At 35.2% G+C, this 20878-nt stretch overlaps 1 protein-coding gene and 1 long non-coding RNA gene across 2 annotated transcripts; both read right to left on the reverse strand.

The window, feature by feature from the left end:
- Positions 1-6: 6 nt before the first annotated feature.
- LOC117317417 lies at positions 7-14156 on the reverse strand. Its single transcript, XM_033872227.1, has 3 exons — positions 13090-14156; positions 12677-12858; positions 7-89 (listed from the first exon to the last, which is right to left on the reverse strand). Exons 1-3 carry the CDS (start codon positions 14154-14156, stop codon positions 7-9), a joined length of 1332 nt encoding a protein of 443 aa, XP_033728118.1.
- Positions 14157-18372: 4216 nt separating this feature from the next.
- Positions 18373-20871, reverse strand: LOC117317948. Its single transcript, XR_004530277.1, has 2 exons — positions 20485-20871; positions 18373-20114 (listed from the first exon to the last, which is right to left on the reverse strand). It is a non-coding gene; the product is annotated as an uncharacterized LOC117317948 (long non-coding RNA).
- Between the last annotated feature and the right edge of the window lie 7 nt (positions 20872-20878).

Genomic DNA, 20878 nt, shown 5'->3' on the forward strand with positions numbered 1-20878 from the left:
TCATCATCATTGTCCAAACACATCATCATCGTATTTCATCCAAATACAAGCATTATCATCATCATCATCATCATCATCATCATCATCATCTAAACACATGCATCATCACCATATTTCATCCAAACACATCATCACCATCATCATCATCATCATCGTCATCGTCATCATTCAAATACATGGTACATCGATCTTAAATCATTCATATGTTGCTTTTATATGAGAGAGAGAGAGAGAGAGAGAGAGAGAGAGAGAGAGAGAGAGAGAGAGAGAGAGAGAGAGAGAGAGAGAGAGAGGCGGGACTTATAATGTAATGAAATTTGAATTGAGTGTAAAAGCTGGATAAGACTATGGCCTAGTAACAACAAATGACAGAGTATTAAAAATACTATAATTCGAAATTTCATAATACTAATTTTAAAAATGATGAGTCCTGGGACAGACTGTCAGGGTCAAAATGGAGGGGGAAAAAACCCCCCAAAAAACCCACATAAATCAATAGAACTAAACATACATATTGATAAAACAGAAAATAAACACTTTTTAAGCTTTTAGAGGTCTTAAATAGATAATATGTTTTTCCATTTATTCCAATCCAGATTAAACTTTTCAAGAAAACAAACTCCCTTTGATGTTGCTATATATTTTTTCAGGTTGTGGTGGTCCTTAATTACATTTATTAATGCATGTACATTTAAAGAGCTACTGGAACATCTGGTTTTATATATATAATGCTTAATAACCATGGTAATTTCATTATCAATACTGTTATACTTTCCAAGTGGCAAAAAAACAAAAATAAATGATTCTTTATTGTAAGTGAACGGGATAACTAGTGCATCGAGAAGTGATTCAAAACTTTGCAAAAAGAACTGAACTTTTTCACATTCCCAAAAAATATGAATTATTGTTTCAGGGTGCAATTTACAAAAAGTACACAACGGACTTGTAACAATGTTTGCTTTAAAAAGAACTGAATTTAGAGTTAAAATATTGTGCAAGATTCTAAATTGAAACCACTGAAGTTTTGAGTTATTTGTTACTTTAAAAGGTATGGAAAAGATATTTGCCCATGTTGAATCTGTAAAATCAAACACTTCATTCCACTTTTTTTTTCCTGTAGCAATTTCTGTATTTTTTGAAAGACTTTTATATATAATTTTATTGTCCTGTTGTGATTTGAGAAATAAATATATATTATGTGGAATATATGGTAATATCAGGTCTTTATCCATGATCTCCTGTAAATGGAAGTTTTTACGGATAGAATTAATAACACCCTGATATTTAAGAAAGTTTGTTTGTATATTGTATTTCTGAGTAAATTCGTTGAATGTATGAAAAGAAAGAGTATTCGAATCTTTTAACACATCATTAACTACTTGAACACCCTTCCTAAACCAGTCTTTATAGAAAACAGAGTGTCCACCAATACTAATATGTGGATTATGCCATAGTGGACTTTTTAGAAAAAAGAGTTGTTGATGTTTCGTATTAGTTTCTGATGTCAATAATCTTTCCCAAGCTTTGAAAACATCGGCCCAGAATTCATTTTTACATTGTTTTTGACATAACCGTATACAATCAATCCCAAAATTTATGCAATAGTTCCAGTTAAACAGATTGTTGAATAAAACCTGCCATTTTCTTATACATGTATTATGGAGTAATCTTTTTAACCATCCTAGTTTAAGGGAATCAACAAAGGCCTAGATATTTATCATTTTTAACCCACCCTTTGAATACTCCTTAGTTATTACTTTTCTCTTCACCTTATCAGCTTTACCATTCCATAAGAAATTAAAAATAATGGTATTGAGTTGTTTCAAAAAGGCCGTACTGGGGTTTGGGAGTGAAATAAATAAATGGTTAAATAGAGAAATAAGGAGGGATTTAATAATGTGTATTTTACCTATAGGGGTCAATATCCTTCTATTCCAAATTTTAATTATGGATTTTAGTTTAATAATTTTTTATCAAAATTAAGTCTAGGTATTTCATGTAGGTTGACACTAAAATCTATTCCTAACAGTGTAAATTTCTCCCTCCCCCATTGTAGGTTTAGATCAGGCAGATATGTTTCATTACTATATTTTTTACTCCCAATCCAGATTACTTGTGTTTTATGTGTATTGATCATGAGCCCAGATATTTGTGCAAAATCGTTTAATTCTTTAATAGATTCTAGCAAGGAGCTCTCAGATCCTTCAAGAATAAGAGATGTATCGTCTGCATACTGAGATAGAAGTATCGGAATGTTATCAACGTTTATACCTAATATTTTTTTGTTATTTTTTATTCTAATCGCTAGTATTTCTACGCAAAGTATGAAGATATACGGTGCAATTGGGTCCCCTTGTCTACAACCGCGTTTAATATTAAAAAAATCTGATAGATTACCACCCTGATTAATAGTTAGGGGTGTTGATATCAGAATATATACACTCCCTTCACAGAAGCGCTCTACACTGTTGTACAGAGTATCACCGGATAATCGAATTCGATTTGGTTTGATGGATACTGCCTATAGACTATTCGATCAATATAATACACATCACAGAGTATTGTACTCCTATACGTATATGAGGTCTTATTCCACCTGATTACATTGGTGGATGTACAGGACAGCCTGTCAAATGTTTCCTCTCGTGTAAACCTCTAATATTATTGGAGTAAGAGCATTAATGACAGTAACGCTGTGATCGATGATTTTCTATAGTATACATGTGTAGCAGTAGAGATTGCTAGAATTACACATGGACAACAAATACAGATGAGAAATTAACTGTTTGTCAAAATGTAGGTTTGTACATGTAGGTGTGTACGTTAAGGTACCATTTTTTCCCCTAATGAACCTGGCTGTTGATAACATTAAAATTAACAAAACCAAAGTCATATTTTTCAATAACAAAGCGTTTGGGTACCTGTCATCATCTTCCCTAACTAAAGCACACTTTGTTTATTTTATGGCCGACATCGTGATCTCATTTTGGGAATATTCTATTTCCTTGTACGATATGAAGTCAGAAATGTTCGATGCTTGTTCATCCACCTAGTGGCTCCATTGTCAACAACTTTGCCCATTTTGAGTATGTGATTAATACAGATTTGACCCAGATTTGTATGGCGGGTGTCCTCGATTTGACCCACATTTTTTTTTTTGTAATTTTTTATTTTTAAAGCATTTTCATCAACAACATATGATGTACATAATAAAATAATTCATTCAAATTCCCTTCCGTTCATCATCATCATCATCATCATCATCATCATCATCATCATCATCATCAGCAGCAGCAGCATCATCATCAGCATCATCCTCATCATCTTTATCATCATCATCATCAGCAGCAGCATCATCAGCATCATCCTCATCATCTTTATCATCATCATCATCATCATCATTCAAATACATGGTACATCGATCTTAAATCTCATTCATATGTTGCTTTTATATGAGAGAGAGAGAGAGAGAGAGAGAGAGAGAGAGAGAGAGAGAGAGAGAGAGAGAGAGAGAGAGGCGGGACTTATAATGTAATGAAATTTGAATTGAGTGTAAAAGCTGGATAAGACTATGGCCTAGTAACAATCAATCTTGTATAAATATCGGGAGTATCGACATGGTATTCCGGTTGTGTGTGTGTAGGCCTACTGGATTTTAGTTTTGTGGTTATTAACTGATGTCAAAGGCCTACCTTACAAAATCGAGCCCCTGTGAAGTTGAAATTCGTCTGCTAAGTTAGCCTAGCGACACTGAGTTGACCGGTTAGACTGGAATCTGTTTCGAACGAAATATCCTTGGAATCGTTTTCCCCTACTGTCAAGACGACTTTCATTTAGAATCTAAACGCTGGTATTCTTCTTAAAATAACGTAAATCCAGTCGATAGAAACATAAGTGTTTCCGAGGAATCGAGTCTGTCCTGGGCAATGCCCGTTCAAAGCCGCATCACTTCTAAATGTTAACTTTATATCATTGCGCAGAAAAAACGGTTTCGATTTTGAACAATCAGAAATTATGCAATTGTGAACATTTTGACGATACCTACAAGCATATATGAAATAAAAAATAAAGCCAAATTTGTACAAAAACGATCTTATGTGCTTGCTATTAATAACGTCATCAGGGACTATATTATTCCTTCTGGAAAATTCGGCTGTTCCGATATTTGAACTTGATGACGTCAGTGATAGGGTAAGCGGCAAATTTAAACGGGTCATAACCTACGGTAAATAAAAAATCTTTATGAATGTAAATATAAGCATTGAACTGTTACCAAATGGTAGTATACAGTCGATATGAATACAATTTGGGTGACAGATAAATATTTCATTCTATTTATCTGTCACCCAAATTGTATTCATATCGACTGTATACTACCATTTGGTAACAGTTCAATGCTTAAATATTTACATTCCTAATGTGGTTTGCTGATATGAACATACCAAGTGAAAACAACAAACATATGACCATGAATACACTATGAAAACCGTATGAAAACATTGTCTCTCGTGCAAATCACCTGATTAATCGGGTCATATTAATACGCCATCGACAGTAAGGCAGGAAGAGTAGCTTCCCTTGGATCGATAACGATTTACGAGATAAGTGTTAAAAATATTGAGATATATTTTATTTAGATCTAATGGTGTTATGCTTTCTTTGTGTGCGGTTGGCCGTGCTACACCTGTTCTCATTCGTTCTTTTAACAACCCGTCTAAATTAAACAAAAAAGACCGGAAAATGCGGAACGACATTAAAACAATGGCGTGGTGCATAGGCGGGATCTCCCGGCTGTTCTAATAATTTGGCGTTCCGTCGTATACATCACAAATTTTTCTTTTTACTAAAATTTCTCGTTTTCTCGATATAAATTTTTTAAATCAAGGTTATGTAAATATATGAATTGAATAGATTTTTCAATCTATTGGGTTATTTCTGTAATAACCTACAGTAAACGCTACCGCGCGCCACGGGATATGTAGCTAGCTACTGGTATTCATAGCCGCAATGAAAATTAAAAAAATCTATTCAATCCATATATATTTACATTCCTAATGTGGTTTGCTGATATGAACATACCAAGTTAAAACAACAAACATATGACCATGAATACACTTTGAAAACCGTATGAAAACATTGTCTCTCGTGCAAATCACCTGATTAATCGGGTCATATTAATACGCTATCAAAAAAAAAGTCCGCCTTTCAATTATGAAAATATTGTGTTTTTGTTGCAATTTGTTCACATAAATCAAATATGATTTGAATTGAATGGTGTTATGATTTCTTTGTGTGCGGCTGGCCGTGCTACACCTGTTCTCATTCGTTCTTTTAACAACCCGTCTAAATTAAACAAAAAAAGACCGGAAAATGCGGAACGACATTAAAACAATGGCGTGGTGCATAGGCGGGATCTCCCGGCTGTTCTAATAATTTGGCGTTTCGTCGTATACATGACAAATTTGTCTTTTTAATAAAATTTCTCGTTTTTTCGAAATAAATTTTTTAAATCAAGGTTATGTAAATATATGAATTGAATAGATTTTTTTTAATTTTCATTGCGGCTATGAATACCAGTAGCTAGCTACATATCCCGTGGCGCGCGGTAGCGCGCCTCGGAGGATATAAAATTAAAAAAATCTATTCAATCCATATATGGATACCTCACAGAAACATACTGCCGAAGATATCCAGCAGCATGCCACACCCGGTCACATTACAATGACAACGGCCAGTCTTCTCACTCCCAAAAGTAAGAGCGTTCAGCAGGAGTAACAACTACCATTTTCATAGACTCTGATATGTCTCGGCAAAGGGACAGAAGCTCCCAAAGCCTTCCTCACATGGGGCGAACGCTCAACTTAAGGCCAAAAGTGAGGCAGAACCAAAGAAGACATTAGGAAAAACGTTGCTAGGGAGAAGATATTAGATTAGATACCAAATGTAGTCGCCTTTTATGATCATGCAAGTGGAGTCAGCGGGTGTATTTTCTTTGGCCTATTTGAAAGTCCGACAGAATTTGGTATCCTTAGGATTGCAATCAGTCAAATTATCATTGAAGTTATTACAGTAAATACAATTTATTTTAAAACCCTGATTATATTTCTTTTATTAACCAAAGCAGTGTTATGATCAACACATTCTTAAGATTTTGAAACCTTAATAATAAATTTAAACGTCGAACTTGGGCCAAAATTCCATTACTGACGTCAGCATTATGGTAATGAATTTTAATGTATTCAATGCGTGTTGGTAAATTTTAAACGTAAATGATGGTTATCTATTTAAAATAAAAAGAGGTAAAATTGAACATTTAAATTGATATATAAAACAACTTGTTTTGGTAATTGACTGTACCGTAAAGATAATGAATAACACGTATACACAGGATTTACCAGAATAAAAATACGTCAATACACTATGCCTCCTCGTCACGGAAGTCACGCAAGACAGGTTTAGTCCATCTGAGTGTAGCTGGGAGAAAAAAGTGTACATTTTATTCAGGTTCAAATAATTTTATTGCTTAATAAAAGAAGAAAACATACAATTAGCTGCCCTCAAGCAGGAGTGGATCCATTAGATACACAGGATACTAATACCCTTGAAATATATTTTAATATTAAGATATATAACTTAATCTAGTATATGTATCATCCAGAATGAATATTTATTCTGTCATCACTCTCCAACTGTCCTTGTTAGTACCGTGTTCGTTTAAATATCGTGTCAGCGTTTTGTATCACGTGATGTGATCTTAAAAATGTGTGTATTAAAAATTGGCAAAGAAGTCAGGAAATAAAAGTACTGAATCAGAAAAATCATTGTTAAAAGTAATTTAGGCAGACGCATTTATCTGGTTGAAAACTACATGCACTTCAACGGGGGACAATTCACAGTGTTTGGATGATTGCAAGCAGACATGGGTGTCACAGGTGAAGAGCATCCGGCGATAAGATCTGTCATTTTCAGCTATTCTGAGATCATTAGGCAGACGGTTCCACAGCTGGGAGGCCATAAAACAAGAAATATTTTCCCATACGTTGAGAATATTCACCAAATATCTTTCCTAAAAATTATGAAAAAAACTCTTCTTTCAACACAATTATGCAAAATAGATAGAGAAATACCACTAGGAATATTAAAAATCACAGCGGCTATGCATTTAATACGAGTAACATGTAAAAAATCAAGCTGGTATTTTCTTAAAATATCACAACTGGAGCAATACGATCATTTTGTATAAAACGAAGAGCTCTCTCTTAGATTTTTCCATACTTGGATAATTCTTTTTTAACAAAAGTGCCAGGCAAGTGGACAATAATTAACATTTGACAAAATAAAAGAGTTAAAATAGTCAGTTTCCCTTTCTTAGGAAGATTGTGCCCCAGTCTTTTTAAAAGAGAAGAGACGTGAAAATTGAGTATCATAATCAATTAGAAAATCTATGTCAACATCCAGTAACTTCACACTTTCACATATTAGTTCCATAGCATTCAACATACAATTATCTGATTACACCACCTGTCTTTTTACGAAAACATATTGCCTGGATTTTTTTGGATTAGTCTTCATACCGTTAAAACTGAGCCAATCACTAGAAATTTTCTCTCGCTTTCTACTAACTCTTTCAAATATAAAAGTATTTCATATTGAGATGGTGTCAACATTGCGAAATTATATAAACTGCATTTATCTACAAAGTTTAACTATCTTTAATGAAAATTTTGAAAAACAGAGGTCCTACTATTCATCCTTGAGGGGTAATTTACTAGTTTCATGTCCCCTAGTTTGACCCACTGCTGCCGGCCACTATTGACTTACCCAGACCACACGCTTCACAAGCAGTAGATTTTGAGGAATGCAGTCAAAGGCCTTTGACATGATCCATAAGAATCGCTCTAACATATTAAAAGTTGTCCAAGACCTGCCTCCAGTCATCAAGAAAAATTCCGGTCATCTGATCATACATGATTCCTTCAAAAATCTTGGATAGTATACAAATGTAGTTAGAATACTAACCGTCAAAACTATCACTTATCCATGGAAAAATAGGTATAACCTTCTTAATGTCAGCTAGTAAAGGAGAAACAGTAGTAGAATGGCTAAAACGTGATGTAAAATAGGTGTAAACTAGCTGAAATACCTTCAAAGACCGTCGTCTATTTAAGCTTCAGTGAAGAGAAAGTTTTCAGGTTTAAATGTAAAGATCTATCAATATCTTTGCCAACATCGCAGATAACACTACAGAAAAAATATTAAAACTATCACAAACTTCATTCTGTTTAGATACAATTTGGTCATTTCATTATAAATCAATTTTCTTAAAATTAAAACATTTATTGAAAAAAGGGCGTAACTGTAAGCCAAAACTCTTTAGCGACTGGTCCTCCACCATATCACTCTTGAAAGTAAAACCTTACAGTCTGCCGATGAAGTTTCACTACATAGTTTTCTATAGCTTTTCAAATTCCAATACTTATTACGTAACATAACTTTCTTATAAAAGCTCTTCGTACATTATGATTTAAAAATGAGGTGTATAAATACGGATTAGCGAACCTTGTCAGGTAAATGGACATCAACTTATTCTCTATCATCTCTCATGAGCCCAGTAATAATCATCAGTGTCAATTGTATTTTTCTCTCTAGTTTGGACCGCTTCTGTACATATGTTCTCATTTTATTCCACGATTTGACAACTTTGTAAGACCGTAGCTGTACAGAACTGATGTTAGTTCAAGGAATTATTATGTAGCTTGGTGTAGAATACAACGGCTCTGTCACACCCAGGTATGCTAGCTATTATTATATACTGGTATATCATATTTTTGCTAGCATTTAGTACTTTGCAAAGAAATTCAAGACTTGATTCTTATAATCAAATGTGTAAAGATGTGTTACATGTAATTTGAGTTTGTACCGTTTTCTTTTAATTTTTTTTCCAAGAGTTAGCTCCCTTCTCTTATAAACGTTTGATTGGATTGTGTATCATTAGACATATGTATTGTTATGTATCTGCTTGTATATGTCTCTGGAACTAGTAAATCGTACGAACTAATTAGTAAACCGTACGTACGGATTAGTAATCCGTACGTACGAATTAGTAAATCGTACGTACGAATTAGTAAATCGTACGTACGAATTAGTAATCCGTACGTACGAATTAGTAAATCGTACGTACGAATTAGTAATCCGTACGTACGGATTAGTAAATCGTACGTACGAATTAGTAAATCGTACGTACGATTTAATATTTTTTTATATTGGCCCTAATACGCTGCCGTACTGTCATCTATCAGATCGGAGATATACAGTTAGAAAGATAACTCAATCAATTAACATAGATTTATTTAGGGAGTGCGTTGTTCGTTTATCCAATGTATTCTGCTACATCCGACTATTCAAAAATTAATTTTCTAATTCATGTTTAAGCTGACATAAGCGTTCGTCAATACACATCTTTATCTCTTTTTACCTTTTCGAGTTGTGCGGTCTAATGTAGATTTTAATTTTGATTAAAACTCCATTAGTTATTTAACAAACCTAAAATAGATTTAAAATCACTTGGACTGACGTATAGTAACATTCACCATACATTATTGATGACATACTAAATAATTATATTTACTGTCTGACTGGATCGAACACTAGAATATAAATGGACATTCTCTATTAATGTGAATAGTATGTTATCTGTCAGAGAAATCAAGTAACAATAGGGTTTTGTATCTAGGATATTGTCATTATTGCAGAGAAAAACAATAAATCAATTTAGTATATAATGATTCTTTCCTTGGATTCGATTATTTGTCTAAAAAATCATCGCCACATCACAATAATGCTGTGGCGTCATTGCTGTGACTGAATCGAAGCATTGTGAGTCCTGGCCAGGGTTTGTATAGTGAATGAACAATCCTGTGTATGGAAGAATGCTCTCTATGCTTTTATTGTTGGATAGTTTAATAATTATATCAGCTAAATCATGTATATCGGTAGCACCGGTTCATAATTTTACACTCACTCACTCACTCACTCACTCACTCACTCACTCACTCACTCAATCACTCACTCACTCACTCACTCACCTGTGATATTTTATTAGAGCTTAACATGTTTAAGGCATAATATGTAAAGGTCTTCACTTATCTATAAAAAAAAAAGTAGTTACGTTTAAAGATAATAACTAGTATTAAAACATACATGTACTTACATGTATATTTTATTCAATTAGTGTGTTAAGATCCAATGGTGGGGGAATGCGAGAGTGGTTGGGGACAGCCCTACCACTAATCCAAATAAACTGGCAGAAACAGCTATATCTGATCATATGATCAAATGATAAATATATATTCAATTTATTTAAAGACATTAAAAAGAGAGAAACATAAACATACAATGTATATATATAAACATTTGCTACTCAACATTTCTATATACTTATAGGTAAATAATGACATAAGACCGTCCAAGAATGTGAGGTGGATGAAAGTGATTGCGCCAGCCCATACCGATGAATCCTCCATCTCCCAATCTCTTTGATTTATATATCGACAGTAAAACCTTGTTATGTTCCCGGGTACATCTTAATATTAAAACACATTAATGTTGGAGGAATATTATTCTTCCCCTCCACGTAAGAGAAAGTTGAGTAGCTAATGCTTTTGGATAACACATATCTAAACTGTTCGGGTTTGTTCATATAATTAAAAACATCGCTCAAATTATTTGCTTGGATTAAAATTTCAGATCTAAGATCATAATCACTTACGATGGGCTTCCTCCTGTAGCTTGTTTGTATAGCCTAAGCTATATGCTCGTTGCGCCTGTTATTCCACCAAAAACACTGGCTTTTGACATTTAATTTGTTAAACTTTTTGTTCATTAAACACGCGTAAAATGCAAGTTTCGGGAGAACAAATAAAGTTCATTTGGTTCAGATATAGTGCACAAAATAACCATGTCGTTATGCTCACAGGTGTCTATAGCAAGTAGTGCGAGCATTTATTTAACCTGATTTGACTTTATACAAAAATGAATATTGATTCTCTTTTGACCTGGAAATGCAAATGACGACTTTGGATTATATTGCACACATATGGCATATAGGGAGGCATTTCAATTAATAAAATTGCCTATATTATATACTTTTAAGACGTTTGAGCACTGTAAGAAATTGAATGTTTTCTAAACAAATAGTTTAACAGTTTGGTGCCTTTTTCAGAAATCTGCATTTTTTACTTTTTCTTCTTCTAAAAACGGGCTTCTTGCTGTGTTCAGAGTTCCTCATAGTGTCTAATAAGAGCGTTTTTGATGACTGAAATTCCTCCCTTTATGCCATAATTGTTTAATATTATTAACAGCTGCCATTTGCATTTAAAGATCAACATTTAATTTGATAATTAAATGAGACTTACCTGGAAGTTGAAATTTGATTGTAATTCTGTCTTCATTCTGGTTAGTACAAGGGATCACGGGAGATGCGTGCGCAGCTTCATTATTCATTCTTCAAAGCAGTTGAATGAACGCTATCATAAACTATCAGGGATCACACAGAGAAAAGTACACAACCACTAGTACTAACTGTGTAACCAATATAAATTAAACCTTACAATTACCAACCAAGGGATGGGGTAAACAAGGGAGGGCCCGTGATCCCTTGTACTAACCAGAATGAAGACAGAATTACAATCAAATTTCAACTTCCAGGTAAGTCTCATTTAATTATCAAATTCTGTCTTCATTCAGTTAGTACCGGAACCACGGGAGATGTTCAAAGACAGCGTTCATGAACAAAAGAACAAAGAACGAAATAACGTCAAATGTTATATTCAAAATAATCACCAGTATCAATTCAAGTAATGTCATGACAATGCAACAAAAACTTATTCTCAAACATCATTATAATTACCAATAACATGATAAAAATGACTTCATCCTGACTAGAACATGAACTGAAATCACACTACTTGTACAGGCATTCACAAGTAATAACAATATCTGTTCCTCACTATAAATACCAATCCAAAGAAAAATGATAGTACAATGTACTTAATAACTACTCTAAGTATAACTACTATTCTACTATAACTGTAAAGTCATCAGTTCATATCTGATCTATTAGGAGGTTCATGATCAACACACATATTTATTCGAGCAATACAAGTCAATGCTGTATCCATCATATGTAACACATGTAAGTCCAATCTCACTAAAAAGGCAAATTTGCAACATTTTTACAAACAAATCTTGTAGACAGGGTCTGTCACAGGTTTGTTATAGTATGTCCCAAAGGTACACTTATTAGTCCAACCTGCTGTTTTAAGGATAGTACTCAAAGGTACTGCAGTCCGTAGTGAAGCGGAAGTAGAAGCTGACCTCGTACTATGTGGCGTAAAAATTGTCATATCAATCCCAGCCTGGGACAACACTGTCTTAATCCATCTGGATACGCGGTAGCGCTGGTCGTAGTTGAAATACACCTCATAAAAACCTTTTAACTAACGGGTGGTTTCCACACGGTAGATTGTCAATATATATAAATGTTGATAAGGCTGACCGCGCCGTATTCAGTGCACTATACCCAATGCCTCCATGGAATAAATTTGTGAGAAATTCCAATATGTCCGTCACAGATGGTGACATGGGATCACATGACCTCTGGTCTGAATACTGATACCACTTCTGAATGTAAGTGTTGTATTGTTTGTAGGTTCCATCACGCCATGAGGACAACAAGATTGATTGAGTCTCTTGAGAAAGTCTCCATTTTTGGATTGCACTCCGGAAACCTTGCATGCTAGAAGTGTCATCCTGGGCGGTTGTTTTTCCCTCTGATGAGGATGAGTCAATGTCTTCTTGCTGTAGGGAATAATAAAAACACAATCTATCAGACATTTCACAATTTGTGTGAACCAAGCTTGAGTGGTCCAATATGGAGCAATAATAATTGCTTCTGTTTTATCAAGTCTAATTTTTTGCAAAATTTTCCCATAAAGTGTAAATGGAGGGAAAATGTACACAAAAGAGTTCCAGGGAAATGTAAATGCATCTACAGCTAGAGCATATGGATCAGGACGCCAAGAGACATACTTTGGCAGTTGATTGTTGAGACGACTCGCAAAAAGATCCATCTCAGGCTTACCAAACTGTTGAGTGACCTTATGAAATAAATTGGAATCTAGCTTCCATTCAGTATTGTCATGCTCAAGTCTGCTCTCAAGATCTGCGTCAGAGTTATTTCGACCTGCTATATGCGCAGCTGATAACCATAACTTATTGTCAACACACCAGTCCCATATTTGCCCTGCTAATGCATTACAAGTTGGAGTTTTACCCCCCATGTGCGATATGTATGCAATCGCAGTGGTGTTGTCTATATTAATGCGTATATGACAATTCTTCTCGTTTCTGCACAATGCTAAACAAGAAAACCATGCAGCCTTCAGTTCTAAGACATTGATATGTTGATTAGCTTCTAATTCTGACCATCTTCCCCCTGCTGATTGCATTATAGTGCCATCTTTGTCATACCTAATACCTCCCCATCCTTTCTTTGAAGCATCAGATGTAAGGATGACTGATGGAGGTAGGTGCGAAATGAGAGCCATAGCACTATCAACATTATTGATCCACCATTGGAGATCAGTTTTGCTTTCCTTCGAAAGCTGCAGTTGGGCACTATAATTACCCCTTGACTTCTGTAAAGCCCTTATTTTGTCCTTTTCAAGTGACCTGTAATGACGTGGACCATACTGTACCCCTGGGAATGACGACACTAGTACCCCAATACACTGTGCGACTGTTTCTATTGTAGGACATGGTGTATTTAAGAGCAACAAAGACATATCTTTCACTTTAACTCGCTTACGCAGCGGCAGAGAGATTGTCATATTCACAGAGTCCACAATGAAACCAAGATACTCAATTTGTTGTACAGGTTCAAAAATAGACTTCTGTGGGTGGATCACAAACCCACAGCTTGCTGACAATGACACTGTGTCGATCACGTTCCGTCTACACTCTCTTTTTGTATCACCTACTAACAGGGAATCATCAATATATGATGTATTAGTGTGACCTAGTTTCCTTAACTTTGAAAAAAATGGTTTTGTGATTTTAGTAAACATACGTGGGGCTGAGGCAAGGCCATTAGGCATTGCAGTATATTGATACACTTTCCCCTCAAACATGAATCTCAGATATTTTTGATGTTTATGATGTATTGGGACTGAATCATATGCATCTTTCCAATCTATTGATGCCATGTAACAGCCTGGCGATATTAAATTTATGGCAGTCTTCAAAGTATCCATTTTAAAATGGCGATAAATAACAGATTCGTTGACTTCTTTCAGATTTAAAATCATTCTAAATGAACCATCCTTCTTGGGACGTATAAAAATGTTTGAAAGAACTTGATCTCTTGAGGTTTTTACCTCCACCAAAACTTGCCTTTTTTAGTAGTTTTTCAATTTCTTGAGAGATTATCAGTTTTTCTTTTTCACTGAATTTGTATTGAACATTGCTATATGACAGACTGTTACAGGGTTCATCAAAAAATTCAATCTTTACACCATTGATAGCTTCCAGCAGTACAAAATCAGATGTAAGAGTTTTCCAAAATTGAATTTTGCTCTTAATGTTACCTGCTACAAAGTTTTCCACCTGCCTTGGCAGTTGTGGAAGAGTGCATGTTAAAAAATATTGCCAATCTTTATCAGCACTTACCTCGGTAAGGACAGGAGTAGTGTCGGGCAAAGCTATTTTCGCTCCTGTCCCTTCTTGAAGTTTTTTGACTTCTTGTGATAGTTTGGTGGGCCCCCATGGCCATGATTTTGTTGACGGTAGTTACCACCACCTGGTCCGCCATGATTGTAGTGCGGCCTGTCATAGGGTTTGTTGTTGTAAGGCCTCCAGCCAGCCTTCCCTTTGTTGTTATATCGGGAAGCACCCTTGACGTTACCATAAGCGTATTTGGACACGCTATGTGAAAGTTTGTTCGTTTCGCTTATGTCTCTGACAGCCTGTGAAAGTTCGTCCCCGAACAGCTCTGTTGTAACAGGGTTACTCACGGAGCACAGATTTGCGAAGTGTTAAGTGTTAAGATCAGGCTTGATCAATTCACGACGCCGTTGACTAAACATCTGTGATGCATTTCCCACAAGAAGAAATCCATCCATAGTCAGCTTAAGCAGCTCATCGATGTCGGCACGTGAGGTGTTTTCTTTTTTCCTCATTTCTGTCAAAAGTTCGAGAGCTCGGGCAAGGGGAGTTAACCCCGACACAAGTCGCTTCTGCGTTTGTTGAAATGTGACGTCACGCTGCTTAATATGTTGATTTAAGCTTCTGTATATTGTGCTGTTACATCTGGGCGCCACTAACATTTTTATATTAGCTGGGCGAGGATAATCGGCCATCTTTGCCTTGATTTTGTCCTCAGACATACGTTTACTGATCATGTCTGTGATTAAGGCCGCCAATTTTCATTTTTTATGTCCGGACCAGTCGGTTCCTCGGCAGTAATTTCTTTCGCCGTTTCCGTAAGATACTGTGGGAGATCGTCGTTTGACGAACTAGCTTTAGTCCCAGAGCTCTCACCAGCTACCGATGTTGGCATAGACCGAGCATCGTCCTGTAAAATTTCGTCAATTTTATCACAGACGTCCATTTCTGACTCCTCATCACTGTCGGAATAGTCGCGGGTGTGACCGCCATTATCCATGGGTATCATCTGGAACATACGCATTTGTTGTTCCATGAGACTTTGCATATTACCCATAAATGCTGCCATGGTATTTGACAAATCATTGGAGTCTTTGTTCTGTACAGGATTTGTCTCCAGTGCGGGCCGACTTTCACTCCTCGGAGTGTGACCTAGGCCTTCACTTGACTGTGTTTCGATCTCCTTTGACAGGTCGAGGTCGTTTTCCTGACACGGTTTTGAAGGGATACTTTTGACAGTATTTGAGTTACCAGTCACAGATTTTGCCTTTGAATGTTTCTCGGATTTTCTAGATCCTTTAATAGAAGGCAGGGGCTCCATGTTGCCGAGAATTTCCCCAACTAAATCAAACTCTTTCAAAATCCTTTGAGTCCCCAAGATGGCGGCCATACGACCCGCCAAGTGGACAAAGGATGACCAGCCCCTCGGGCAAAGTCTCGGGAATAACTGCGCCTCTATGGTACGCACCCGACAATTTTTAAGTCAAATTGTGTATCGTACACTACACAATCAAAATAATCACTTTTTATAACTATACAATCGTTATAAATGTGATAAAAAACGAAGAAATTTTCAGTGAAACAGAGTTCGCACTGAATTTTCTGAAGTAGAAAGCACGCTATGAATAATGAAGCTGCGCACGCATCTCCCGTGGTTCCGGTACTAACTGAATGAAGACAGAATTTATGTTTATGCTCGCACTACCTGCTATAGACACGTGTAAGGGTAACGGCATTGTTAACTTGTGTAATATACGTGATCCACATGAGCTTACTGTGTTCTCCTGAAACTTGCATTTTACGAATATTTTGCCGAAATTAATAGGTAGCTAAACAAAATAAATGTCAACAGCAAGACCATTGATTAACAATGATATATATTAACAATTGATCAAGTTACTTCTGTTTAATTGTACCAGAATAGTGATTTATTCGGCTGGAAAATATCCTTGAATGTCTAGGGTCATGGTGATTCGTTTATTACCTTATTACAAACATGTGCGTGGCTAAGTCAAAATACGATAAAATGGTTCATTTGTAAAGGCACATCATATATTTAGATTATATAACGTACTTTGTGGTTGACTACAGAGGCGGAACCCCTGAGTGTATATAACGGAGGTTGTCGAGAAATATTAAACATATGTTCCATTTCAAAATGGTGCCGTAACCAGGACCTACTACATTACTTTATACAGCAATCCAATATAAATTCTTTAAATTCATTAATTCTTTTAAAATTGCGTTTCTCATTAGTGATGGCCTAATTCATCAGCTTTTCCCCATTAGTATATTAAGTTTTGTTTTTGTCCCCCCCCCCCCACCCCCCAATAAATTACGAGTGCTTTTGAAGGGAATTCACCCTGGTATAAAGTAGACTTGCACTTGGTTGGTTTGTTAAAAGTTTTTCGTCTCCCATCACAGCAATTTGTATTTTTATCTATCAGAATTGCTTCCATTAGTGTCACTATGTCAGTACATAGGCAAAATGTTCATACTCAGACAACGCAGATGAGGGCGAGGGGGGGGGGGGGGGGGGGGGCAGTTAGCCTCGCCATTCGTTATGTCCACCTGGCGGAGACAGCTCCCTGGGGATACATTGTATGGGTGCGGTAGGATCCTCATTTGTCCTAAGTCAAACACGATACGAAAGACTAGCTAACACTATCATAAAACATACTTCCTTGAATTAAAGCCGAACACACAAGACGGTTAGTCTTCCGGAACTCATGGTCTTTGTATTGTTATGCTTTATTGTGATTTTATTCGTCTTCTTCTTCTTCTTCTTCTTTATTTTTAGATTGTATAGCAATGTGGACATATTTAAGTTTTTGCTCGTTTATATTTGATGCAATATCAGGAGTTTTTTTATTTCTCTCCTGATATTTACATGAAAAATGAAATAAAATCCAACCTGTTTGTGCGTGTGGTCTTTTTTCCTTTTAATAATACATCAGTGATCAAGTGTTTTCAACTTCCTTTATTTTTATGACATTTTAAATACATAAAGATATCTTGCAATGACGCAGATGATAAGGAGACAATATGCGATGATACATGCAGGTGTGCACTATTGAAATGATAGAACATGAAGAATGTACAAATTTCGCACAACAATTAAAAAAAAAATTATACCTGTACTTCCCGTTAAACATAACATTGTATATCCTCAAGAGTAACTTCCCTTGATAAGTTATGAACAAGCTAAGGTTTTTGGCATCGTAAAGGTCCTGTCAGGGCTAATTCAGAAGTTATGTTCATTCCTTAGTCATTTTATACGGGTATATGTGCCTCCCCGGTCCTGTTACACTATCCCAAGCGGGCATTTTGTTGAAGGAAGCACTGGATAACTTGCAGCAACCGAACCAATATCAAGATACAATGAAACAGACGGATGTTTGGACGGACGGGAAAGGCGAGTATACTGACGGACAACCGTTTATAGGGAACCCAGGCTCTAATATTTAAATTGTTGTTCAATGAATCCGGACAGTGGTTATAATGATACACTACCTTGTCTCGTTTGTAATTAGTTATGATACTTCACATTTACAGTAAACTGGTGTGTACAGGTTTGCTAATAGATTCTATCGGCCACTCTTAGCATCGCTTTGTCAGTGAAGCGAAATGAAAACAAATTCACGAGGAAGAAAGAGTTTCACAGTTTATTGTGTAAACATGAGGCGATAAAACATATTTAAAATGATTAACAGAAATGAGATTCAACCGATGTAGAAAGTTGTATCTATTTAACCCCTAAACTGCATGATATTGACACTCTATGACATTGTCAGTATATAACCTTACCAACAGCAGTTTTTGCATTACCATTTCATAAACTGACAGCCGGCGCATTAATGATGTGTCAGATGAAGCACACCGCACTATGTTTTACGCGGAAACATATGGTAGAGCTGTTAACAGGCTCACAGTCGAGGATTTCGGGGAAACTTGAATTCCGTTCATTAAAGTGATCTTTTTTGTTTTAAAATCACAAGTGTTAAATATAAACATTTAACAGCTTTCAGTTGGCAGTTATGGGCTGATAATACCAACTGGACAAAGGCAAATTTAGTGAAACGCACTAATACTTCTTGTCAAATTTGGCTTTGTCCAGTTGGCATTATCAGCCCATTAAAACAGTTCAATGCTTAAATAAATAGTATTGAATTTCTTTATACATTTAAGGAAACAAATACAAAACCCGTGAAACATTTTCTTCAAGTGCAAATATTTAATGTTAATTTCTTTTAATAAAACGATTAATGAAACAAGGCGTGTTGTCTACTGTACCGTTAACCATTGTAAGGAGGATAACTCGAAACTATTCTGTTTTGTTGCCATATCGTCAATTTTAGTAAAAATTGCAAATAAAAAGAGAAAACTTGACAAGCGCAGATATTTGGAGTATTATCAGATATTCACAAAGGTTTTATTTCTTTTAAAAAATTGTAGGAAAAAGCTAGATTTTATTATAAAAATAAAGAAAGAAGAAAAAAAATCTAAATAAGATACATGTAATATAAATAATTTGCATATTTTCATATAATATTGTATTCTGTGTATAATTGTATGAATTTAGTAGTCCAGTGTACATGTGGTCAACTCCAAGTTAAGTACATACCATTAGCCTGCATAGGATATACATATTTACGTATTATATTCACTAGTGACCGCTGTGACGTCACAATGGCGTTCCATTTAAAGGCTTATATTGTCAGCGATGAATACATGTAATTTATTTTATTCGAATTCAAACACGCACGCGTTATTCTATACATGTATTTGCTTTTCATTTCCGGTTATCAATAAGGTCAATGAATACACGTGCATCATGATAGGTACGTTAATACCCTACAATGAAACATAAAATAACATATAACTAAATTAGTTTGAATGGACATTATTCAATCTGGACATAGACCTTCATTAAACTTAAACTTTGACCATTTACTCAACCTAAACTTATACCTTCACTAAACCTAAACTTTGACCATTTACTTAACCTAAACTTAGACCTTCACTAAACCTGAACTTTGACCATTTATTCAACCTAAACTTAGACCTTCACTAAACCTAAACTGTGACCATTTACTTAACCTAAACTTAGACCTTCACTAAACCTAAACTTTGACCATTTACTTAACCTAAACTTAGACCTTCACTAAACCTAAACTTTGACCATTTATTTAACCTAAATTTAGACCTTCACTAAACCTTAACTTTGACCATTTACTTAACCTAAACTTAGACCTTCACTAAACCTTAACTTTGACCATTTACTGTACCTAACTTAGACCTTCACTAAACCTAAACTTTGACCATTTACTTAAGCTAAACTTAGACCTTCACTAAACCTAAACTTTGACCATTTACTTAACCTAAACTTAGACCTTCACTAAACTTTGATCATTTACTAAACCTAAACTTAGACCTTCACTAAACCTTAACTTTGATCATTTACTTAACCTAAATTTAGACCTTCACTAAACCTTAACTTTGACCATTTATTCAACCTAAACTTAGACCTTCACTAAACCTTAACTTTGACCATTTATTCAACCTAAACTTATACCTTCACTAAACCTTAACTTTGATCATTTACTAAACCTAAACTTAGACCTTCACTAAACCTAAACTTTGACCATTTACTAAACCTAAACTTAGACCTTCACTAAACCTTAACTTTGACCATTTATTCAACCTAAACTTAGACCTTCACTAAACCTAAACTTTGACCATTTACTAAACCTAAACTTTTACCTTCACTAAACCTAAACTTTGACCATTCACTAAACCTTAACTTTGATCATTTACTTCATCTAAACTTAGACCTTCACTAAACCTTAACTTTGATCATTTACTTAACCTAAACTTAGACCGTCACAAAACCTAAACTTAGATCGTCACTAAACCTAGACTTATTACATGTACATATATCTTACTATTTTGAATAGCTAAAAATACAATGAATTCCACAGATTATTCATCTGGTTTATAAATACGGTTAGTTCATCAATAATCAATATTCCATAAATTACCTTTACATATATCTACCCCAACAATGGGTCAAGGGCACTGCGCAGAGTATTATGAAAATGCAATGTAATTCACTCTCCGATCATACATTATAACTGTAATAAAAATATACAATGTA

Source organism: Pecten maximus, chromosome 19 (assembly GCF_902652985.1).
Source record: "Pecten maximus chromosome 19, xPecMax1.1, whole genome shotgun sequence".
NCBI classification, from domain to species: domain Eukaryota; kingdom Metazoa; phylum Mollusca; class Bivalvia; order Pectinida; family Pectinidae; genus Pecten; species Pecten maximus.

Bases quoted from the DNA above. Each gene is read 5' to 3' on its own strand.
- LOC117317417 (XM_033872227.1), bottom strand. From the start codon at position 14,156: ATGCCTAATGGCCTTGCCTCAGCCCCACGTATGTTTACTAAAATCACA. The intron at 12,859-13,089 runs GTATGTCTCTTG...TATTCCCTACAG, and splicing joins CTCAACAATCAACTGCCAAA to CAAGAAGACATTGACTCATC. The intron at 90-12,676 runs GTATCAGTATTC...GCATGTGTTTAG, and splicing joins AACACTTACATTCAGAAGTG to ATGATGATGATGATGATGAT.